At 58.5% G+C, this 19,220-nt stretch overlaps 2 protein-coding genes and 1 long non-coding RNA gene across 3 annotated transcripts; 1 reads left to right on the top strand and 2 right to left on the bottom strand.

The window, feature by feature from the left end:
• Nucleotides 1–2,989: 2,989 nt before the first annotated feature.
• On the bottom strand, nucleotides 2,990–6,980 carry LOC114818211. Its single transcript, XR_003766049.2, has 2 exons — nucleotides 6,939–6,980; nucleotides 2,990–3,478 (listed from the first exon to the last, which is right to left on the bottom strand). It is a non-coding gene; the product is annotated as an uncharacterized LOC114818211 (long non-coding RNA).
• Nucleotides 6,981–7,207: 227 nt separating this feature from the next.
• LOC100076948 (selenoprotein Pb-like) lies at nucleotides 7,208–12,370 on the bottom strand. Its single transcript, XM_029083031.2, has 5 exons — nucleotides 12,275–12,370; nucleotides 10,097–10,324; nucleotides 8,931–9,143; nucleotides 8,224–8,350; nucleotides 7,208–7,911 (listed from the first exon to the last, which is right to left on the bottom strand). Exons 2-5 carry the CDS (start codon nucleotides 10,312–10,314, stop codon nucleotides 7,681–7,683), a joined length of 789 nt encoding a protein of 262 aa, XP_028938864.1. The 5' UTR covers nucleotides 10,315–10,324; nucleotides 12,275–12,370; the 3' UTR covers nucleotides 7,208–7,680.
• Nucleotides 12,371–17,299: 4,929 nt separating this feature from the next.
• Nucleotides 17,300–19,003, top strand: HPDL (4-hydroxyphenylpyruvate dioxygenase like). The gene has a single exon (XM_029046672.2). It carries the CDS (start codon nucleotides 17,596–17,598, stop codon nucleotides 18,751–18,753), a length of 1,158 nt encoding a protein of 385 aa, XP_028902505.1. The 5' UTR covers nucleotides 17,300–17,595; the 3' UTR covers nucleotides 18,754–19,003.
• The last annotated feature ends 217 nt before the right edge of the window (nucleotides 19,004–19,220 follow it).

Raw genomic sequence — 19,220 nt, 5'->3', positions numbered from 1 at the left:
ATTATATTGTCCTCTCCCGAGTGCTCAGTACAGTGCTCCACACCCAGTAAGTACAATTGACTGAATGTTCCGAAATAGGGCAGGGGCCACGTTCACTCAATCCTCCCTGCGTGATTATTTAGAGGCCACGTGACGGGGCTCCTCGTCACCGAGGCCCGGCTGCTTCTTGGTAGATGGAGCAGATGTTCCCTGCAGCCCGCTGGCATGCTGATGAGGTCTGCAGGCTTCGTGCCTTAGCCTTGGGGTGTGCAGCAGATGAAGGGGCGTGGAGGGGAATGTGTGAGTGTGTGTACACGTGTGTGTCTGTGTGTGCAGGGAGAGCCCTGGGGAGGAGCAAGGGGGAAGGGGGAAGTGAACCGGGAAACAGCGGTGATTCGGGGGTGGGGGGGAAGTGGAAGCAAAGTTTCCTCGTCCGTCCACCAGCAGCGATCAGGAAGTTGACTTGTGGTGGGGAAACTCCTGGCCCAGCCCCTTGGCCCATCACCAATCAATCAATCACTAGTTGAGCGCTGACCCTGCGCAGAGCACCGTCCTAAGCGCTTGGGAGAATGCAGTAAGACAAAGTTAGTAGATCCGTTCCTGGCCGGCAGTGAGTTTACAGTCTAGAGGGGTATAGAGACAGTAGACTAAAGAAATGACCAGCCCTAGATGGGGCCCAGGAAGGAGAGAGGAACATCTTTCCGGGCCTGGCGAATACCGGGGAGGACAGAAGGGCGTGAGGACTGGCGGCTGTTTGCCGGCAACACCAAATGGGACAAGTTGGGGGAGGCGCGAGTGGTAGGGAAATGGGGTGAGTTCTGGACTTGGAAGGGAACTCAAAAAGTGGGATTTGAAAAGGGTTTGAATGAGTGAAAGCTGGTGGGATGGTGGGAAGAGGAACACATATGTGTGTTTGGGTGGGTGGGAATGAGAAGAAGGGGAGGGTGTTGGGGGGGTGGAAATCCAGCTCTAGCCCCCAGTTTTGGGTGCTTTTTTTATATTTGCTAAGTACTTACTATACCCCAAGCACTGTACTAAGCGCTGTAGTAGATACAGTGAGGTTGGACACAGTCCCTGTCCCACATGGGACTCACAGGCTTAACCTCCATTTTACAGATGAGGTAACCGAGGCCCAGGGAGGTGAAGTGACTTACCCGAGATCACACGGCAAAGAAGCGGCAGAGCCGGGATTAAAACCCAGGTCCCCCGACTCCCAGGCTAGCGCTCTTCCCACTAGGCCACAGCTGCTTCTCGACCCAGTTGAGCCCGGGTTCCCCCTCCCCGGCAAGCAAGAGTACCCATTTCTAAAAGGAGATTCCTCGTGGCCTTCAGGTTCCTCTCCCGTTAATGAAAATCGGCGGAGACGGGGCAGAAGCGGGAGGCGGGGAATGTGTCCGCCATTAATCAACACCCTGTCCTCACCCGGGGAACAAAGGGGTGTGTGAAAAAGGAACCATTTGGAAGCACCGGGATTTATAGCCCCGAGATGGGAAACAGGGTCCATTTGAGTACCATAAGGGAATGAAATTGAACCTGGCAGATTCCATTTCCCTTCCCCTCCTTTCCGAGAGAAAGCCGGGTCTTCTTCCTCGGCTCCGGCCCCGGCGAGCCCCAGTTTCCCCGGGCCGACGCCACAGTCAAGGGGCGGAGGTGGCTTGAGATCCGGGACGGGACTCAAGCTCTCTGGTCCCAATCCCCAGCTCTGAGCTCAACCCTGGGGTGGGGATGGGGGGCTCCGGCGGGGAGGGCGGGGGGTCCTCCGGGGCCGAGCGCTAGGGCCGTTTGCGTCACACATCTAGGCCGGAAGCCGATTCCATCTAGGAATGGAGGGAGCGCGAGAAACGGACGCAGCCGAGAGTTTTCCTCATTTTTCAGGCATCGGGTTTTCTTCGGATCGGAAGAATCCTGGCCCGGGAGAACTGGCTGAGGGGGACCTCGGGGGGAGGTGTGGTGACCGCAGGAGCTAGGGCGATTCCAGGAGCATATTAACTAAAAGCACTCACCGAGACAATAATCGCGTGTGCTGTTCTCATGTAGGGATTGAGCTAATTGTCCCAGAGGACTCTTCTCAGGGATGGAAGGAAGATGAGGGCAGCAGACCCCACTCCCCTCCCCGCTGGGGTCTCGCTCGGGGTCTCCGAGGCCTCGAGGCCTGCAGGGCCCAGGGGAACCTCTCTCGTGGACGCTGAGCCGGGCGTGTCCGGCTGCACGGAGGGTGGGGAGAATTTTCCGCCTGTCCTGGACAAACCTGAATGCTTAGCTCCCCGGTGCTCTGAGGACGACCTGGATAGAGTCTTCTGCCCGGGGATGGGATGAAATTAAAAAAAAATCAGGATGTCTCCTGTCTACATCCCGGTTTTCCCAGAAGGCCTCAGAATATCACAGTCAGGGCCTCAGCCTCGTCTTCGTCCACGAGGAATTTATTTATTTCTATTAATGTCTGTGTCCCCTTCTAAACTGTGAGCTCGTTGTGGGCAGGGAATGTGTCCATTTATTGTTGTTTTGTCCCTCCCAAGCGCTGAGTACAGTTCTTTGCACACAGTGAGCACTCAATAAATTTGAATGAATGAAGGGGGGCAGACGAGTGGCCCTGCAGGCTCAACCCCCACCCCCGGCATCCTTGTGTACCTTCTCTTTCCTTGCCAGGCCCTCTCTGCCCTGCGCCCTCCTGCTCCCCAGAGAGAGGCTCTTCTCCCTGCCCCTACCTCCGTGACTCTCTTTGCCCGGGTTTCCCCGCCCTCATCGATGAATTCTCCGCTCGTCTCCAAGGTCCGACCAAACGGACCCACGCCACGGCTCTCCCCCGGAAGCCTCTGGGCCCGGGTGGACGGGATCGGAACCCAGAGCTTCTGAGGCGGGGGCGTCCTCCCGGCGGGCTGCAGTTCCCCAATCCGGTCCCTCCCCCAGCCCCCTGGCAGGATCTGGGGGCCTTTCTCATTTCCTTTTTTCCCTTCTTCCTCTGCATGAATGCATCCATCAGTTTCAAGTCCCCCACTCAGCCTGATTGCCATTTACTTATACAGACCGTGTATATTATCGGCAGAGCCAAATTAAAGGCTCAATGGTTTTGCTACAATAGCAGCTCTGCTGAGAAGCCCCTGTTCTACCTGAAGGGTGTGATTTCTATCACAAAAGGCCCGACTACCCTCGGGCCCAGCCGCCAGAGAGTGGAGGAGAAGAAAAGGCCTGTGCTGTGCTCAGCAGCCCATGTAATTAGTAAATATTTGTCGGCGAGCAGAGGAGGGGGAGGGGTGCAGGATCCTCTAATGAGGTAGACTGATCTCTGTGCCCGGACCGACACAGAGCCGCGAGATTCTTCGGCCTGGCTGACCTCGGCCTGCCTGTCCGTCCGGGCTCATGGGGATGCCGGTCTTTCGGGCCTAGGCGTTGGTACCGGACCGCGCTGTCCTCTCCGCAGCTTGCCTGCTTCCCCCTTAGCACGACTTAAACAGACAGCCTGGCCTGGCTGGGTCTACGGTCCGGACAACCTGAGCGGGGCCTAGTGGAAGAACCCGGGTCTGGGAATCAGGAGTCCGGCTCTGCCACTTCTCAGCTGCGTGACTCTGGGCAAACCACTTCACTTCTCTGTGCTTCAGTTCCCTCATCTGCAAAATGGGGATGAAGACTGGGAGCCCCACGTGGGACACCCTGATCACCTTGTAGCCACCCCAGAGCGTAGAACAGTGCTTGGCACATAGAGAGCGCTTAACAGATATCATCATCATCATAAATATGATTGATTGATGCAAACTGCTGAACCACTCCCCGGGTCCCTCTGACATCACCTTGAAGGGCCGCCGGCCAGGACTGGACAGAAAGATCCGCCCTTTCCTCTCCACCCAAACGGCTACCTTACTATTACGGGCTCTCGTTATATCCCGGCTAGACTACTGTGTCAGCCTTCTCTCTGACCTCCCTTCCTCCTCTCTCGCCCCGCTCCGGTCTATTCTTCATTCCGCTGCCCGGCTCATCTTCCTGCAGAAACGATCTGGGCATGTCACTCCCCTTCTTAAACAACTCCAGTGGTTGCCTATCGACCTCCGCTCCAAACAAAAACTCCTCACTCTAGGCTTCAAGGCTCTCCATCACCTTGCCCCTTCCTACCTCTCCTCCCTTCTCTCTTTCTACCGCCAACCCCGCACGCTCCGCTCCTCTGCCGCCCACCTCCTCGCCGTCCCTCGGTCTCGCCTATCCCGCCGTCGACCCCTGGGTCACGTCCTCCCGCTCCTCCCTCCTCACGTCCTGGAACGCCCTCCCTCCTCACCTCCGCCAAACTGATTCTCTTTCCCTCTTCAAAACCTTACTTAAAAATCACCTCCTCCAAGAGGCCTTCCCAGACTGAGCTCCTCTTCCCCCTCTACTCCCTCTGCCATCCCCCCTTTACCTCTCCGCAGCTAAAGCCTCATTTTCCCCTTTTCCCTCCGCTCCTCCACCTCTCCCTTCCCATCCCCACAGCACCGTACCCGTCCGCTCAACTGTATATATTTTCGTTACCCTATTTATTTTGTTAATGAATTGTACATCGCCTTGATTCTATTTAGTTGCCATTGTTTTTATGAGATGTTCTTCCCCTTGACGCTGTTTAGTGCCATCGTTCTTGTCTGTCCGTCTCCCCCGATTAGACTGTAAGCCCGTCAAACGGCAGGGACTGTCTCTATCTGTTGCCGACTTGTTCATCCCAAGCGCTTAGTACAGTGCTCTGCACATAGTAAGCGCTCAATAAATACTATTGAATGAATGAAAAACCTCCAGGCTCCACCTCCGCCCCAACCTTCTGCTCCCCGGGGTTGCGCCTCCCTCACCCCGAAGCCCACCCCTGGCCCCTAAGCTCATTACTTCCGCAGCCTGTTTGTAGAAATGATAAAGTTCCAAATGAGCTGCCCCCCCTCATCCCCTCCCTCTCCTCTCTGTCTTCTCTCCTTCCCGCTGTCCTGGTGGAATGAGACAAGGACCCCTGGTTGGGCCCATCCTTTCTCCTCCTGCAGCCCCCTCTGGGCCCCTGGAGGCTACTGCCCGCTCCCCTTCTCCGCCTGTTGCCACTGGGCCCCTCTGCATGGAAGGATGGACTTGCCCCCCGACTTCAGTGCTAGAGGTCCTGGTCAAAGACCAAGACTGGCCTGGACAAGTCACTTGGCTTCTCTGGGCCTCAGTAACCTCATCTGGAAAATGGGGATTAAGGTCATGAGCCCCGTGTGGGACGGGGACTGTTTCCAAGCTGATTATCTTGTATCGACACCAGTGCTTAGAACATTGCCTAGCACGTAGTAAGCGCTTAGCGAATACCATCTAAAAAACCTAAAAAATCAAAACGACCACATGGCCAAGCAGGCACCCAAGAAAGGGATTCCTCCCACCTTCATGTCCCACCCCACCTTGCTCCTTCACACCCTGGAGTTGTGGACGTCTACCCTTCCCTGGCGTGTGCAAGGGAGAACACGGTCATGGCAAAACCGACACTCAAGCACACGAATGCACACAGATGCCTCTGGCCTGTATTGTACTCTCCCAGGTGCTCGGCGCACAGTAAGAGCTCAAAAAATACGATCGGATGAATGATTGAAAGTTCTCCAAAGCACCAGCACTTTGCAAACTTGCATCTCCCGGTTTCCCTGGGCCCTCTGCAAAGAAGACCCCCTCCTCGCTCAAGTCTCCCTGCCAGTCTGGGTTAGAATTAACAACCGTCAAGAGGGCACATGTCAGCTTCCAGAAGCCTCTCCTTCTCTTTCTGCCTCTTTTCCTACACCACTGAGAGAGTAATATGTTCTGGGAGTTGGGGAGAGGACAAGCGAGGGGCAGGATGCGGGGAAGTCAAAGGTGGAAAGAGAAACAGCTAGAAAGCCAGAGTGGACAGGAGGCCAGAGACCCAGATGGAGAGAAACAGCGTGGTCTAGTGGAAAAGACACGGGCCTGGGAGTCAAAGGACCCGGGTTCTAACCCCGGCCCCGCCACCTGTCTGCTGTGGGACCTGGGGCAAGTCAGTTCACTTCTCTGGGCCTCACTTCCCTCATCTGTAAAATGGGGATTAAGACTGTGAGCCCCACATGGGATGTGAACTGTCTCCAATCTGATTAGCTTGTATCTACCCCAGAGCTTAGTACAGTGTCTGGCACATAGTAAGCGCTTAACAATTACTGTGAGAGAGAGAGAGAGAGAGAGAGAAGGAGCTGAAGGTGAAAGGAGAGGAGAGAGCTAAGGCATCACAAGCATTGAACACTGTCAGTTGCGCCGACCTTGGGGTATAGAATGCAACAATTAAGTAGGCTGACGGGAGCGCAGCACATCGACAACGATAATAATAATACTACTAGTGGTATTTGTTAAGTGCTTACTACGTTCCAGGCACTGGAAAAGTTACAATAGAATCAGGCGGACACAGTCCCTGTCTTACACAGGGCTCGCAACCTAACTGGAAGGGGGAACGCGTACTGAATCCCCATTTCACGAATGTAACCCGTCCGCAGAGTCTTATTTTCAGGGTCCCGTTGACCGCCCCCGGGGAGAAAGTAAAACGGTCTCCTATCAGGGACGCCGTCAGGATGGAATGAAATGAGAAATGTGAAAACCTCTGGAAAAAACTATCAGAGCGCCGAGCCGATTCCAGGGATTAGGACGGCCGACCTTGTAGCGGAGCTTCAAGGTCGGGGGGCCGGCGGGCTCCCGGCGGCAGAGTAGGCGTAAGTCTCCTCCGTCCGTCCAGCCCTCCTGAAAAGGAGGGTTGGGTCACTTCTGGCCAAAGGGCACTGACCCCTGCCTGCCATCTTCTGACCCGATTGACAACCATCCCTCTCTGCCACCCTGCTATCTAGCAGTTTATTTTTTTTGAATGGTGTCTGTTAATTACTCGATCATATTTACTGAGTGCTTACTATGTGCAGAGCACTGTACTGAACACTTGGGAGAGCCCGGCACAACAGAATGAGCCCACCCGTTCCCTGCCCCTAACAAGCTTAAGTGCTTACTCTGAGCCGGGGGCCGGACTAAGCGCTGGGGTCTTAATCAGGTCGGACACTGTCCGTGCCCCCGGTCTTAATCCACATTTTACAGACGAGGGAACCGAGGCTCCGAGAAGTTAAGCGACTTGACGAAGGTCACACCGACGACAAGGGGCAGAGCTGGGACTCCCGGGCCCGGATTCTTTCCACGAGACCTCGCTGCTTCCTTCGAGGGGTTTGGGATCAAAGAACGGGGAAACCCACCCCGGGGTGGCGGCGGAGGATCGATCCTTGGGTGTGCGGCGGAGAAATTTATTGCCCATCTCCCATAGACCGGGCCCTTGCTCCCACCCCATTCCCATCATGCTCCTCGGCCTAAGGCGACCTCTGGTGGTGGGACCCGGCCGAGATCGTCCATTCCAAGCGCTCAGTACAGTGCTCTGCACCTAGGAAGCGCTCAATAAAAACTACTGAATGAATGAGATGGTGGAGGGGGGATACGGCCGCCGCAAGCCAGAGCTCTGCCCTCTTCTTCCACCCCTCCGCCTCGACCGGCGTCAGTCCACGGTGCCCGGCGGGCCGGTTGACACCGTGGACGTCATGAGTGCGAGGCGGGAGCGGGAGTCGAGGGAGGGCTCACCCTCGGCGGAGAGACAGGTGGGAAGGAGCCCGGGAGGAGCCCGAGCCCAGGATGAGGAGCAGCGGTGGGGGCCGGGGCCGGGCACAGCGGGTGAGGGGAGGCCGGGGAGCTCCGGAGACTCCTCCAAGCCTAGTCGTGGGCCCCGGGGGGATGGGAAGGCTTCCGGGGGGCAGCCTGGAGGGGCGTCTTCCAAGGGATGATTTTGTTCTCCTTGCCCTGGAGGAGGACCCCGGAGAAGGGGCCCGTAGGGTCCTGAGACTGGGGCCTGTCGGGCTCCCGGACCGGGGATCCCTCTGGCTCTTCCCCGGGGGCGCCGGGCGACTTCTCCAGCTCCGACTCCTGCGTGGTTGTGTCGTTCACCTGGTGGGGGGGCGGGGGGCAACGCGGAGACCCTCACCCCTGCCCGGGGAGCCCGGCCCTGGAGCCGCCAGACCTCCCACTCATCCGGCCGGTGGGCCCACGGGGGCAGCCCCCTTGTCCCATAGACTTTACCCCCCCGTGGGCGGGGATGTCTACCAACTCTCAGTACAGTGGTCTGCACGCAGTAGGCGCTCAGTGAATATGATCGATTGATTGACCCTCGCAGCTGCGCTGGGCCGGACCCCACCCTAGAGCTCCCCTGGCTGGCCCAGGCTCCCCCGGTCCTCCCGCCGCCCCCGCAACGGTCCCCACCTGCGGGAAGTAGTAGGAACAGTTGCCGCAGAAGTCACGCCGGTGGGTGAAGCGCACCGCGGCCTCCACGTAGGGGAAGTGCAGGAAGCTGAAGGGCAGCTGGATGTGGAAGGTGAGGCGGCCGCACCTGCTGGGAAGCCGGGCAGACAGCCACGCCGGGGGATCACCTGGGCAGGGGGCGGCAGCAGCCCCCGAGGCCCCGGCCCCCTACCCGATCACTCGATCGATACTATTCCCTGGGCACTTACTCTGTGCAGAGAAGTGTACTAAGTGCTTGGGAGAGTACAATATAACAGTAGACACATTCCCCACCCATAATGAGCATAAAGTTTAGAGACTGTAATCGGTATTCATTGGGCGCTTACTGTATGCAGAGCACTGTACTAAGCGCTTGGGTGAGGACAATATAAGAATAAACAGACACATTCCCTGCTCACAATGAACTTACAGTCCAGAGATGAGCTTGAAGCCTAGAGACCGTAATCGATCAATCCGTGGTACTCACTGAGCGCTTACTATGTGCAGAGCACTGTACTGAGCGCTTGGGAGAGTCCAGTACATGCCCTCCGCCCATAACGAGCTTTATAGCTAGGGCTCACTGCTGGGATGGGGATCGCTTCCCGGGCGAGGGGCTCCCGGCCCGCTAGGTCCTGACCGAGGACCCTCGCCCCCCACCGCCCCGACTTCCCAGGCCCAGCAGCCCTGACCTGTCGTAGACAAAGAAGTCGTCCTTGTCACCGCCCAGGACGCTCCAGACGTCTGGGTCGGGGCCATCCTGGGCGTAGACGGGCACCCCGGGGGGAGCGTGGCGCTCCAACTCCGTGTGCAGCAGCTGGGCGGTGGGATCCCGTTGGTTGACGATGAGGAAGCTGACGTTCCCGGCCCCGTGGCCGGCCAGGCGCTCCCGCAACCCCGCGAGGCTGCGTGGGGAGGGACGGGGGTCAGGTCGGGGCGGTGGGCGGATCCGGCCCTGCCCTCGCCGGCCCCCGCCCGGCCCCCGACTCGGGCCGGCCGGGGCGGGTGGTCCCAGGAGTGTGTGGCACGAGCCCGATCCTCCAGTCAGTCAGTCAATCGTATTTATCGAGCGTCTATTGCGTACGGAGCACCGTACTACGCGCTTGGGAGAGCACAAAAGAACGATATAACAGACACATTCCCTGCCCACAATGAGCTTCCGGTCTACTCCCCTCAGTATCATCGCCCCATGGCTCCTCTGGCCTTGTCAGCTGGAATCTTCTTCTCCCCTACCCTGGACAAGCCCCAAGCCACCCTCCACCTACCCACCACCCTCCACTGGCAGAGGGCCCAGGAAGGGGCACCCCCGCCTTCTTTCCTGCAGGAGGTGAGGGAACCACATGGACCCTACTGTCTGCAGCTCATATATATATATATACATACACACACACATATATTTATTATATAATACATATATAACAGAATATATAGTACAGTGTATGTGTATATATATTTGTTAAGCACTTACTATGTTCCAGGCACTGTAATAATAATAATACTAATGATGGTAATTGTTAAGCGCTTACTAAGTGCCAAGAACTGTTCTAAGCGCTGGGGTCAATACAAGGTAATCAGGTTGTCCCGCGTGGGGCTCACAGTCTTCATCCCCATTTGACAGATGAGGTAACTGAGGCACAGGGAAGAGAAAGGTCTTGCCCAAAGTCACACAGAAGACAAGTGGCGGAGCCAGGCTTAGAACCCAGGTCCTTCTGACTCCCAGGCTCAGGGTCTTTCCACCAGGCCACTATTCAGAGCTCCAGCTCTCCGCCTCTCTCTGCTCCCCTCTGCCAGTGCTCTCCCGACGACCCAGCCTCCTCCCCCGGCCCGACTGCCTCCCCGCTGCCATCCCAGGCCCCACCTGGCAGCTTGCTTGAGGCAGAAGTGTCAGCTGGCCTTCAGGAGGGCCACCACGATGACCTGGCCCTCGGTGCCCTCCATGGGGGCCACCCCGTTCACCGTCCACCGCGGGGCCGGCTGGCAAATCCGCGTCCCGTTCTCCAGGTCCGGCAGGGCCCCCGCCGCCGCCAGCAAGGTGGCCAGCGTCAGGGCCGGGCCGAGGAGGCCCGACCCCGCCATCCTCTTCCGCCTGGGGAGTGATGGGGATGTCAGGCAGGGGTGGGCCCCTTGGCATTTCCATGCCTCAGTGGAGCACGGCACCCTCCTCCTTTGCGGGGTGCCTCACCCCGCTCCCTCTCCGGCTGGGACCGTCCACTTCCCGTTCAACTGGGCAGAGCCCAGGCCCCTGGCCAGAGCCCGGCTCACCCAATAACCAACCAATTAGTAATACTAATAATCATGGTATTTCTTAAGCGCTTAGCACGTGCCGGGCACAGTACTAAGAGCTGGGGGAGATACAAGCCAACTGGGTTGGACACGGTCCCTGTCCCACGAAGGGTTCACAGTCTTAATCCCCATTTTCCGGATGAGGGAACTGAGTCCCAGAGAAGTGAAGTGACTTGCCCAGCAACACAGAACAGAAAAGGGTATGAGCTGGGATTCGAACCAGGTTCCTTCTGACACCCAGGCCCAGGCTCTGTCCACAGAGCTGGGAGTCAGCTGGCTCACAGCCCGCAAACCCAGTTTGGGGTGTCAGGGGGACCAAGGGTGGTGGGTGGGGGGATTTGGGTACTTATTTCAACTCTCCGTTTCCCGGAATCCTCTTCCTGTCCCCGGCTCCCCCTGCCTCCCTCCGAGGCCAGGCTTCCCGGGGGGGAACCGTGTAGCAGGAAGAGTAGAGGGCTGGAGAAGATGGAGAGCAGCGGAAGGGCCAATCTCCGGCCGGGTCCAGAACCCAGACAAGTGGGGGCCGAGGAAGGGTGGTGTGATGGCAGGGCGGGGGTGTGGGGCGGGACACGGGGCTGAGGGGGTGGTCCGGCAGCCTGGATCCCCCCGCCCCTTGGTTGGCAAGGCCCCCCGGGGCAGAACAGTCCCCAACTGTTGGTGGGGAAACAAAGAGGCTTTGTCCCGACCGGCCCAGGCCCTGGCTGTTTTCTCTTGAGATCTCAAAGCCGTTTGTGTTCCTGCTGCTGCTGGAGAAGGAGGAGGAGGAGAAGGAGGGGGAGGAAAGGAGGAAGAGGAGCAGGAGGAGGAGGAAAAGGAGAAGGAAGAGGAGGAGGAGGAAGAGGAGAGAAGGAAGAGGAGCCGGGGGGGGGGGGGTTATGCAGAACTGAGAGAGGAGGCAGGGGGATGGGGGAGTCTCCGTCGTGGAATTTTCACAAATAGAATTCAGGGCCCAGAGCTCAGCAACCCCAGCGGGAAACATGGCAGGACGGCGAGATGCCGGTGAGGGAGCTTGTGGGAGGAGAAGGGAGTTGGGGCGGGGGGGAAAGTTAGGAGGGTAGGATGCTTGCGCTATGGAGGATTTCCGGGGGTTTCTGAGAAGGCAGACCCAGAACCAGGGCCCAGGAGATGGGTTAGTGGGAGGGAGGGGGGGCTCGACCAACGTGTGACTCAAAAAAGGGCCGTCAGAGAGCCACCACCTGGTCCGGGGAAGGCCAGCCGCAGGAGGCAGGGTGATTTAAGAACCGCTCCTGCCCCTTCTGCCTACTGGATCATTCAAGCCCCCAGCTCTAGGCTCTGCCACCGAACTTCCCCCGCCCCCCACCCCCAGGCTCAGACCCAGAGGGGACAACCGTGGACACGGAGGGCACCGACCTGTAGCCACAGGGCGTTGACCTTTGAACCTTAGGCACCTGCCCTTCCTCTCAGCTTTCCCTCTCGGGTGCCTCCGCCCCCCTGGTCGGCCCTGCTTAGCCCCGTACACCCCCTCCTCTCCTCACCCAGACGAATAAGGACAACGTTGGGCTCCCCAGAGGAGATGCAGACCAAAGCTGAACCAGCTCACCCGCTCCCCAACTCCAGAATCAGAGACCCGAGGGGTTTCCCGGGCAGAGAGCAGGCTGGAGATGGGACACGGCACCTCTTTCCTCTTTCCCAAACCCCACCCAAAGTTTCTTGCCTCTGTTTTCTTTCTCCCAACCCCCTAAGAAAGCTGGTGGAGGGAACCTTCAAACAGAGAAAGAGAAAGAGCTGATACCCGGGGCTGGGGCTGGAGGTGGGGCCGTCCCGTCCACCGTGGCTCTCCGAAGCCCAACTGACCTCCGCTCGTCCTTGACTGTCCGGTCCTCACCTCCCCCTTTTATCTTCCCTCTCCTCCCGGGCCGACCCCGCCCAGGAATAGGTGGGGAGAGGGGTTGGGGAAGCTGGAGGTGGAGCTAGACTGGGACAACCACCAGCCACCCGGGCCTGGGCCCCGGGATAATAATAACGATGGTATTTCTTAAGCGCTTACTAGGTGCCAGGTGCTGTTCTAAGCACTGGGGTAGATACAAGATAATCGGGTGGGACACAGTTCCTGTCCCACATGGGCCTCACCGTCTCAATCCCCATTTTACAGATGAGGGAACCGAGGCACGGAGAGGGTCCCCCATCACACGGCAGTCAAGGAGCGGGGGCCGGGATTAGAACCCGTGACCCTCGGGCTCCCAGGCCCGTGCTCTATCTACTGGGCCACGTTGTTTCTCAGCAGCACCCCAAATCATAGAAACCCGGCAGCCATCTCCAGCCTGTGTGAACTAATTTCTTCCCAATTCCATCCCTTTTATATATACATCGATTCACTGCACGTTCGATTATTTATCTCGACCACTCTATTTGTCCATATTTTTCCGTCTGCTTCTCCATTAGAGTGCAAGCTCCTTCTGGACAGGGAACATGGGACTTCTCTGTTTTGTACTTCCCAAGCGCTTAGTAGTAGGCAGTGCCCCAATAATAATAATGGTAATAATTGCGGTATTTATTAGGCACTTACTCTGTGCCAAGCACTGTACTAAGCACTGGGGTGGTTACAAGCAAATCGGGTTGGACACAGTCCCTGTCGCCTGTGGGGCTCACGGTCTCAATCCCCATTTTTTAGATGAGGGAACTGAGGCACAGTAAAGTGATTTGCCCTAGTGAGCGTTCGTGACTCAGTGGAAAGAGCCCAGGCTTGGGAGTCAGAGGTCACGGGTTCGAATTCCGGCTCTGCCACTTGTCAGCTGTGTGACTGTGGGCGAGTCACTTCACTTCTCTGGGCCTCGGTTTCCTCATCTGTAAAATGGGGATGAAGACTGTGAGCCTCACGGGGGACAACCTGATGACCCTGTATCTCCCCCAGCGCTTAGAACAGTGCTCTGCACATAGTAAGCACTTAACAAATACCAACATTATTACTCCTTCTGCTATTACCATGGGGGTGGGGAGGAATCCCGCTCCATCTCTCAGCCCCAGGAATACATTCCCGGGGGGGAAGGAGAGACCCTGAACCCGCTACCCCTGGGGTCGTCTGGTTAATGTTCCCAAGATCCACTGGGACTGACTTCGGACAAATATTTGCGTTGCTTATCTGCCAGGGTCTCAGTGTTCTCCTCTCTCTCTTAACCCCCTGACCCTTCCCCTCCCACCCCAGATATTCACTCCACCCCCAACATTTGCATCCAGATCTTTACATTATATATGATAAATGACCTGTTTATTCAGATTAAGGTCCCTCTCCCCCTCTGGACTGTAAGCTTGCTATGAGAAGAGAATGTGTCTGCTCGTTCTGTGGTATTCTTTCATTCAATAGTATTTATTGAGCGCTCACTGTGTGCAGAGCCCCGTATCAAGCGCTTGGAAAGTACAGTATTGAAATAGAGAAACAGTGGTATTTGTTAAGCGCTTACTATGTGCCGAGCACTGTTCTAAGTGCTGAGGTAGATACAGGATTATGAGGTTGTCCCACGTGGGGCTCACAGTCTTCATCCCCATTTTGCAGAGGAGGGAACTGAGGCACAGAGAAGTTAAGTGGCTTGCCCAAGGTCACACAGCAAAGTGACAGAGCCAGGATTAGAACCCACCACCTCTGACTCCCAAGCCCGTGCACTTTCCACTAAGCCACGCTGCTTCCTAGACAATCCCAGCCCACATCGGGAGCCTAGTACGGCATTCTGCACATAGTAGGTGCTCAATAAATGCGATCGATCGATCGATTGATCTTGGCATCTGCCCTCTGAGCAGCAAAGAGATGCCTTGCGGGACGAAGGGCAACTAGAGCTTTCCGTAGCCAACCTGGTCTGTAGCCGGCCGGGGTGAGGTGAGGGAGGCAGGGGGTTGGGAGCAAAGGCTGAGGGAGAGAAGGGAAAAGGCGGTCAGGGTTGGCTGGAGTTTTAGCACAAACTGGGAGCAAGGGGCAGAGAGTAGTAGTAATAATAATAGCATTTAATAAGCGCTCACTCGTGTGTGCAGAGCACTGTTCTAAGCACTGGGAGAGAAAACACAGGTGGGAATTAGACACGGACCCTGTTTCGGGGGGGGGGGGCTTACCTTCTTAGCAGGGTCACGACACTTGAATCCTGGCTCCGCCACTCGTCTGCTGTGTGGCCTTTGGCAAGTCACTTAACTTCTCTGTGCCTCAGTTCCCTCATCTGTGAAATGGAGATTGAGACCGTGAGCCCCATACGGGACAGGGACTGTCTCCACCCCAGCGCTTAGCACGGTGCCTGGCACACAGTAAACACTTAACTACCCCGGTTATTACTGAATGTGAGCATTCACAGCTACCTCCTTCAGGTTGGGGGACTCCTGGCTTGGGTCTCAGGTAATCTTTCTTTCCTTAATTATCAATCAATCATGTTTATTGAGGGCAGAGCACTGTGTTAAGCACTTGGGAGAGTACAATATAAGAGTTGGTAGACATATTTCCTGCCCACAAGGCTCTCACAGTTTAGAAACTTTAAAATAAATTACTGATAATGGACATATGTGCTGTTGGCCTGAGGGTGGGGTGAATAAAGGGTACAGACCCAAAGCGAGTGCGACACGAAAGGGAGAAGGAGAGGAAGAGGGATTAGGGGAAATGAGGGGTTAGTCAGGGAAGGTCTCTTGCAGGAGGTGGGATTTTTTAAGGGCTTTGAAGGTGGGGAGAGTGATGGTCTGAAGTTCCAGGCCAGAAGCAAGATTTAAGGGAGGGATCCGTGCTGTAATAAATGAGATTCATTCATTCAGTCGTATTTATTGAGCACTTACTGTGTGCAGAGCACTGTACTAAGCGCTTGGAAAGTACAATTTGGCAACAAATAGAGACAATCCCTGCCCACAATAGGCCCACGGTCTAGAAGGGGGTTGACGGACAACAGAACAACAAATACCATCATGATTGTTATTATTAATAAAACAAAACAAATAGGCCTCAACAGCATCGGTAAAAAATTAGAATTATAGATATACATCATTAATAAAATAAATAGAATAATAAATACGTCCATACATACACATAAGTGCCGCGGGGAGGGGAAGGGGGAAGAGCAGAGGGAGGGAGTCGGGGCGATGGGGAGGGGAGGAGGAGCAGAGGGAAAGGGAGGCTCAGTCTGGGAAGGCCTCCTGGAGGAGGTGACGCTCAGTAGTTTAGTGGAGCCAAGTGTCCAGGTGGGTTGTAGTGGAGCTAAGGGAGGAAGAGGAGGAAGAGGAGGAAGGGAGGAGGAAGGGAGGAGGAGGAGGAATAGAGGAGGAAGGGAGGGAGGAGGAAAAGAGGAGGAAGGGAGGAGATGGAGAAAGAGGAGGAGGAGGCAGACTTTTAAAGAACTTTCTGCTTGATGTTAAGGTAAATGGGTGACCACCCTGTGATTTGGGGAAATATGGACAGAATGCTTTTTTAAAAATTATATGATTCTATAGGTGGAAGCCTATTATTGATGAATTATTATGTCAATGGGCAGGGATTGTCTCTATCCGTTGCCGACTGGTCCATTCCAAACGCTTAGTACGGTGCTCTGCACATAGTAAGCGCTCAATAAATACTATTGAATGAATTCATTATTGAGAAACAGCGAGGCTCAGTGGCAAGAGCCCGGGCTTGGGAGTCTGAGGACCTGGGTTCTAATCCCGGCTCCGCCACTTGTCAGCTGGGTGACTTGGGGCGAGTCACTTGACTTCTCTGGGCCTCAGTGACCGCATCTGCAAAATGGGGATGAAGAGCGGGAGCCTCACGTGGGACAACCTGATGACCTTGAAGCCCCCCAGCGCTTGGCACAGCGCTTGGCACATAGTAAGCGCTTAACAAATGCCATCATTATCATTTTTATGTCAGTCTGGTCAAATAAGCAGTGTTCTGCACAGAGTAAGCGCTCAATAAATACGACTGAAGGAATGAATGTTTTGGCCACCTATTTCATGTGGGTTTTCGATTGCTGAATTTGCCCCTATTGTCCTTTATTCCTGTTTCCTACGTGTCTGTCTCCCCCACTGCCCCCGACTATGAGCTGGACGCAGGAGGAGAGCTGAATGACTCAAGGCAGCCATGACGGCCCTAAGGGATGGGCTGCTTTACCATTGATTAGGAATCAGTGATGGCGGCGGGGCATCGTCCCTCACTGCTGCCAAGGCCCCACGGGGGCACCAGCCCAGGGCCTTCTCCCCAGGGGAGCGGTGGGGGAAACTGAGGCACCCCAAGGCCTAGGCACCAGGCGGGAAACGCTGACTCATCGCTGGCTGAGGGAGCACGCAGCCGCCCGGCCCCCTAGTGGCCACGCCCACCATGACCACGCCCACCCGTCGCGCAGACTCAGTCAGCCCCGCCCTCTCGGGGCCCCCGCGCAGACTCAGTAAGCCCCGCCCCCCTCCCCCCCTCAAGACTCCCCGCGCAGCCGCAGCAAGCCCCGCCCCCTTCGCGCAGACTCAGTAAGCCCCGCCCATCTCCCCCGTCAAGGTTGCCCGCGCAGACTCAGTAAGCCCCGCCCACCTCGCCCTCGCTAATCTCTTAACCCCGCCCACTCCCAGCCTCACTGGTCCATTAGCCCCGCCCGTCACCCCTAGCCCCGCCCACTCCTTTACCCCCCTTGGCCCCGCCCCCTCGGCCTCGCGCGGTGGCCGTGGCCCCGCCCCGCCGCCGCCTCATTCGCCCGTCGTGGCCCCGCCCACTCCGGGGTCTCGCGCCTTTCGCCTTGGCCCCGCCCACTCCGGAGTCTCGCTCGTGCGTCTTGGCCCCGCCCCCTGCTCCTGCCCCCGCCCCCTTCCCTTCGTCTGCACGTGGGTTCGACCCCGCAGCGCAATAGGCCCCAGCCTGCCCCCGGCCTCCCAAGGTCAGCCCTCTTCCCGCCATCCATCCCCTCTGCCTGCCACAGGACGCAGGGATCCTGGCAGGACCCGCACCCCGAGCCTTGGACCTAGCCGAACAACCCCCCCCCGCCCCACCCTCCGGGACCGCCACCCGCCTCCTTCGATAGGACTTGAACCCGCCACCCGGAGCCGACCTTGAAGGCCCGACCTCTGGCAGGCCCCGGATCTCCATCGACCTTCCTCGGACCGGGCCTCGCGGCCTCCCGCCCGAGCCGGGCCTCCCCGATGGCGGCCCCCGTCCGCCGCCTCTGCCACATCTCCTTCCACGTGCCCGCCGGGCACCGCCTGGCCCGCGATCTGCAGCGGCACTTCGGCTTCGGCGCGCTGGCGGTGCGGGAGAGCCGGGCCTGGAGGCAGGTGGCGTTGCGCAGCGGAGCGGCCGTCTTCTTGGTCAACGAAGGCGGCGGCGGCGGCCGGGCCGGGGGCGAGGAGCCGCTCTACGGCCTGGACCCCCGCCACGCGGTCCCCACCGCTTCCAACCTCTGCTTCGAGGTGGGCGACGTGGCGGGGGCCGCCCGGGCCCTGGAGGCGCTGGGCTGCCGGGTGGCCGTGGCTCCGACGGCGGTGAGGGACGAGCAGGGCGTGGCCACCTACGCCGTGGTGCGGGCGCCCGTGGGCAACCTCAGCCACACCCTGCTGGACCGCTCCGGCTGCCGTGGGCCGTTCCTCCCCGGCTTCCGCCCGCTGGGCCCGCCCGGGGGGACCGCCGGGCCTCCCGGCTGGGTCAGCCACGTGGACCACGTGACCGTGGCCTGCCCGAGGGGCGGCTCGCCCTCCCTCTCGCGCTGGTATCAGAGCTGCCTGGGCTTCCGCCGGTTCCCGCTGGGCCGGGAGGACCGGCCGGGGCGGGGCCTGGTGGTGCGCGCCGGGGCCGGGGCCGGGGCCGGGGGGCTGCGGCTGGCCGCGCTGCGGGGGCCGCCCGACGGCCCCGTCCCGACGCTGGTGCTGGCCGAGTCGCTGCCCGGGGACGGGCGGGACCAGGTGGAGCTCTTCCTGGCTCGCCACCGGGGTCCCGGGCTGCAGCACGTGGGCCTCTACACCCCGGACATCGTGGAAGCCGCCGGGGGGGCCGTCGCGGCCGGGGCCAGGCTCGTGGCCCCTCCCGCCGCCTACTACCTCCGGGAGGGCAAGGAGGAGCAGATCCGAGGGGCCGGGCACGAGCCCGGGCGGCTGGCCCGCCACGGGATCCTGCTGGACGGGGAGGAGGCGCTGGGCCGACGCTTTCTGCTCCAGGTGTTCACCGAGCCCCTCTTCCCCGAGGAGACCTTCTTCCTGGAGCTGATCCAGAGGCAGGGGGCGGCCGGCTTCGGCCAGGGCAACATCCGGGCTCTGTGGCAGGCCGTGCAGGACTCCGTGGGCGGCTCCGAGGGCCGGGCGGGGTAGGCCGCGGCTCCCCGGAGGGCCCGCTCCCCGCCCCGCTGCAGCGGGGAAACCCACACTGCCGCACTTCGGCCCGAAGACGCCCCCGTACCCACCCCCCCACTGGCTCTGAAAGGAAGAGAAATTGGGGCTTCGAGGGGGAGGCCACCCCGAGGCTACCCGAGGCTTCAGGGTAACCTCCAGTTGCCCCCTTGCTTTCACCCTCTCCCCTTCCCAACTTGGGTGTGGTGAAATGGATTGATTAAAATCTTGTACCGAGAACTTGGCTGGGGCGGTCAGTTGAGGAAAGGTGTTCCTTTCGTCGTATAAGTCCCGGGACTACTGGGTTATCTCCGGCTAGATGCCCTGCAGCTCTGGCCCTCGGAAGCCTCCGGCTCTTTCTCCCCACTTTGCTCACTTCAGGGACCACCCCGGCCTCAGAAACCAGCTCCGGGCTACCGGGGACTGGTTGCCAGCCCCACCGACTACTT

Source organism: Ornithorhynchus anatinus, chromosome 18 (genome assembly GCF_004115215.2).
Source record: "Ornithorhynchus anatinus isolate Pmale09 chromosome 18, mOrnAna1.pri.v4, whole genome shotgun sequence".
Lineage (NCBI taxonomy): Eukaryota > Metazoa > Chordata > Mammalia > Monotremata > Ornithorhynchidae > Ornithorhynchus > Ornithorhynchus anatinus.
The sequence above is the reverse complement of the archived record's forward strand: the minus strand, read 5'-3'. Positions and strand labels throughout refer to the sequence as shown.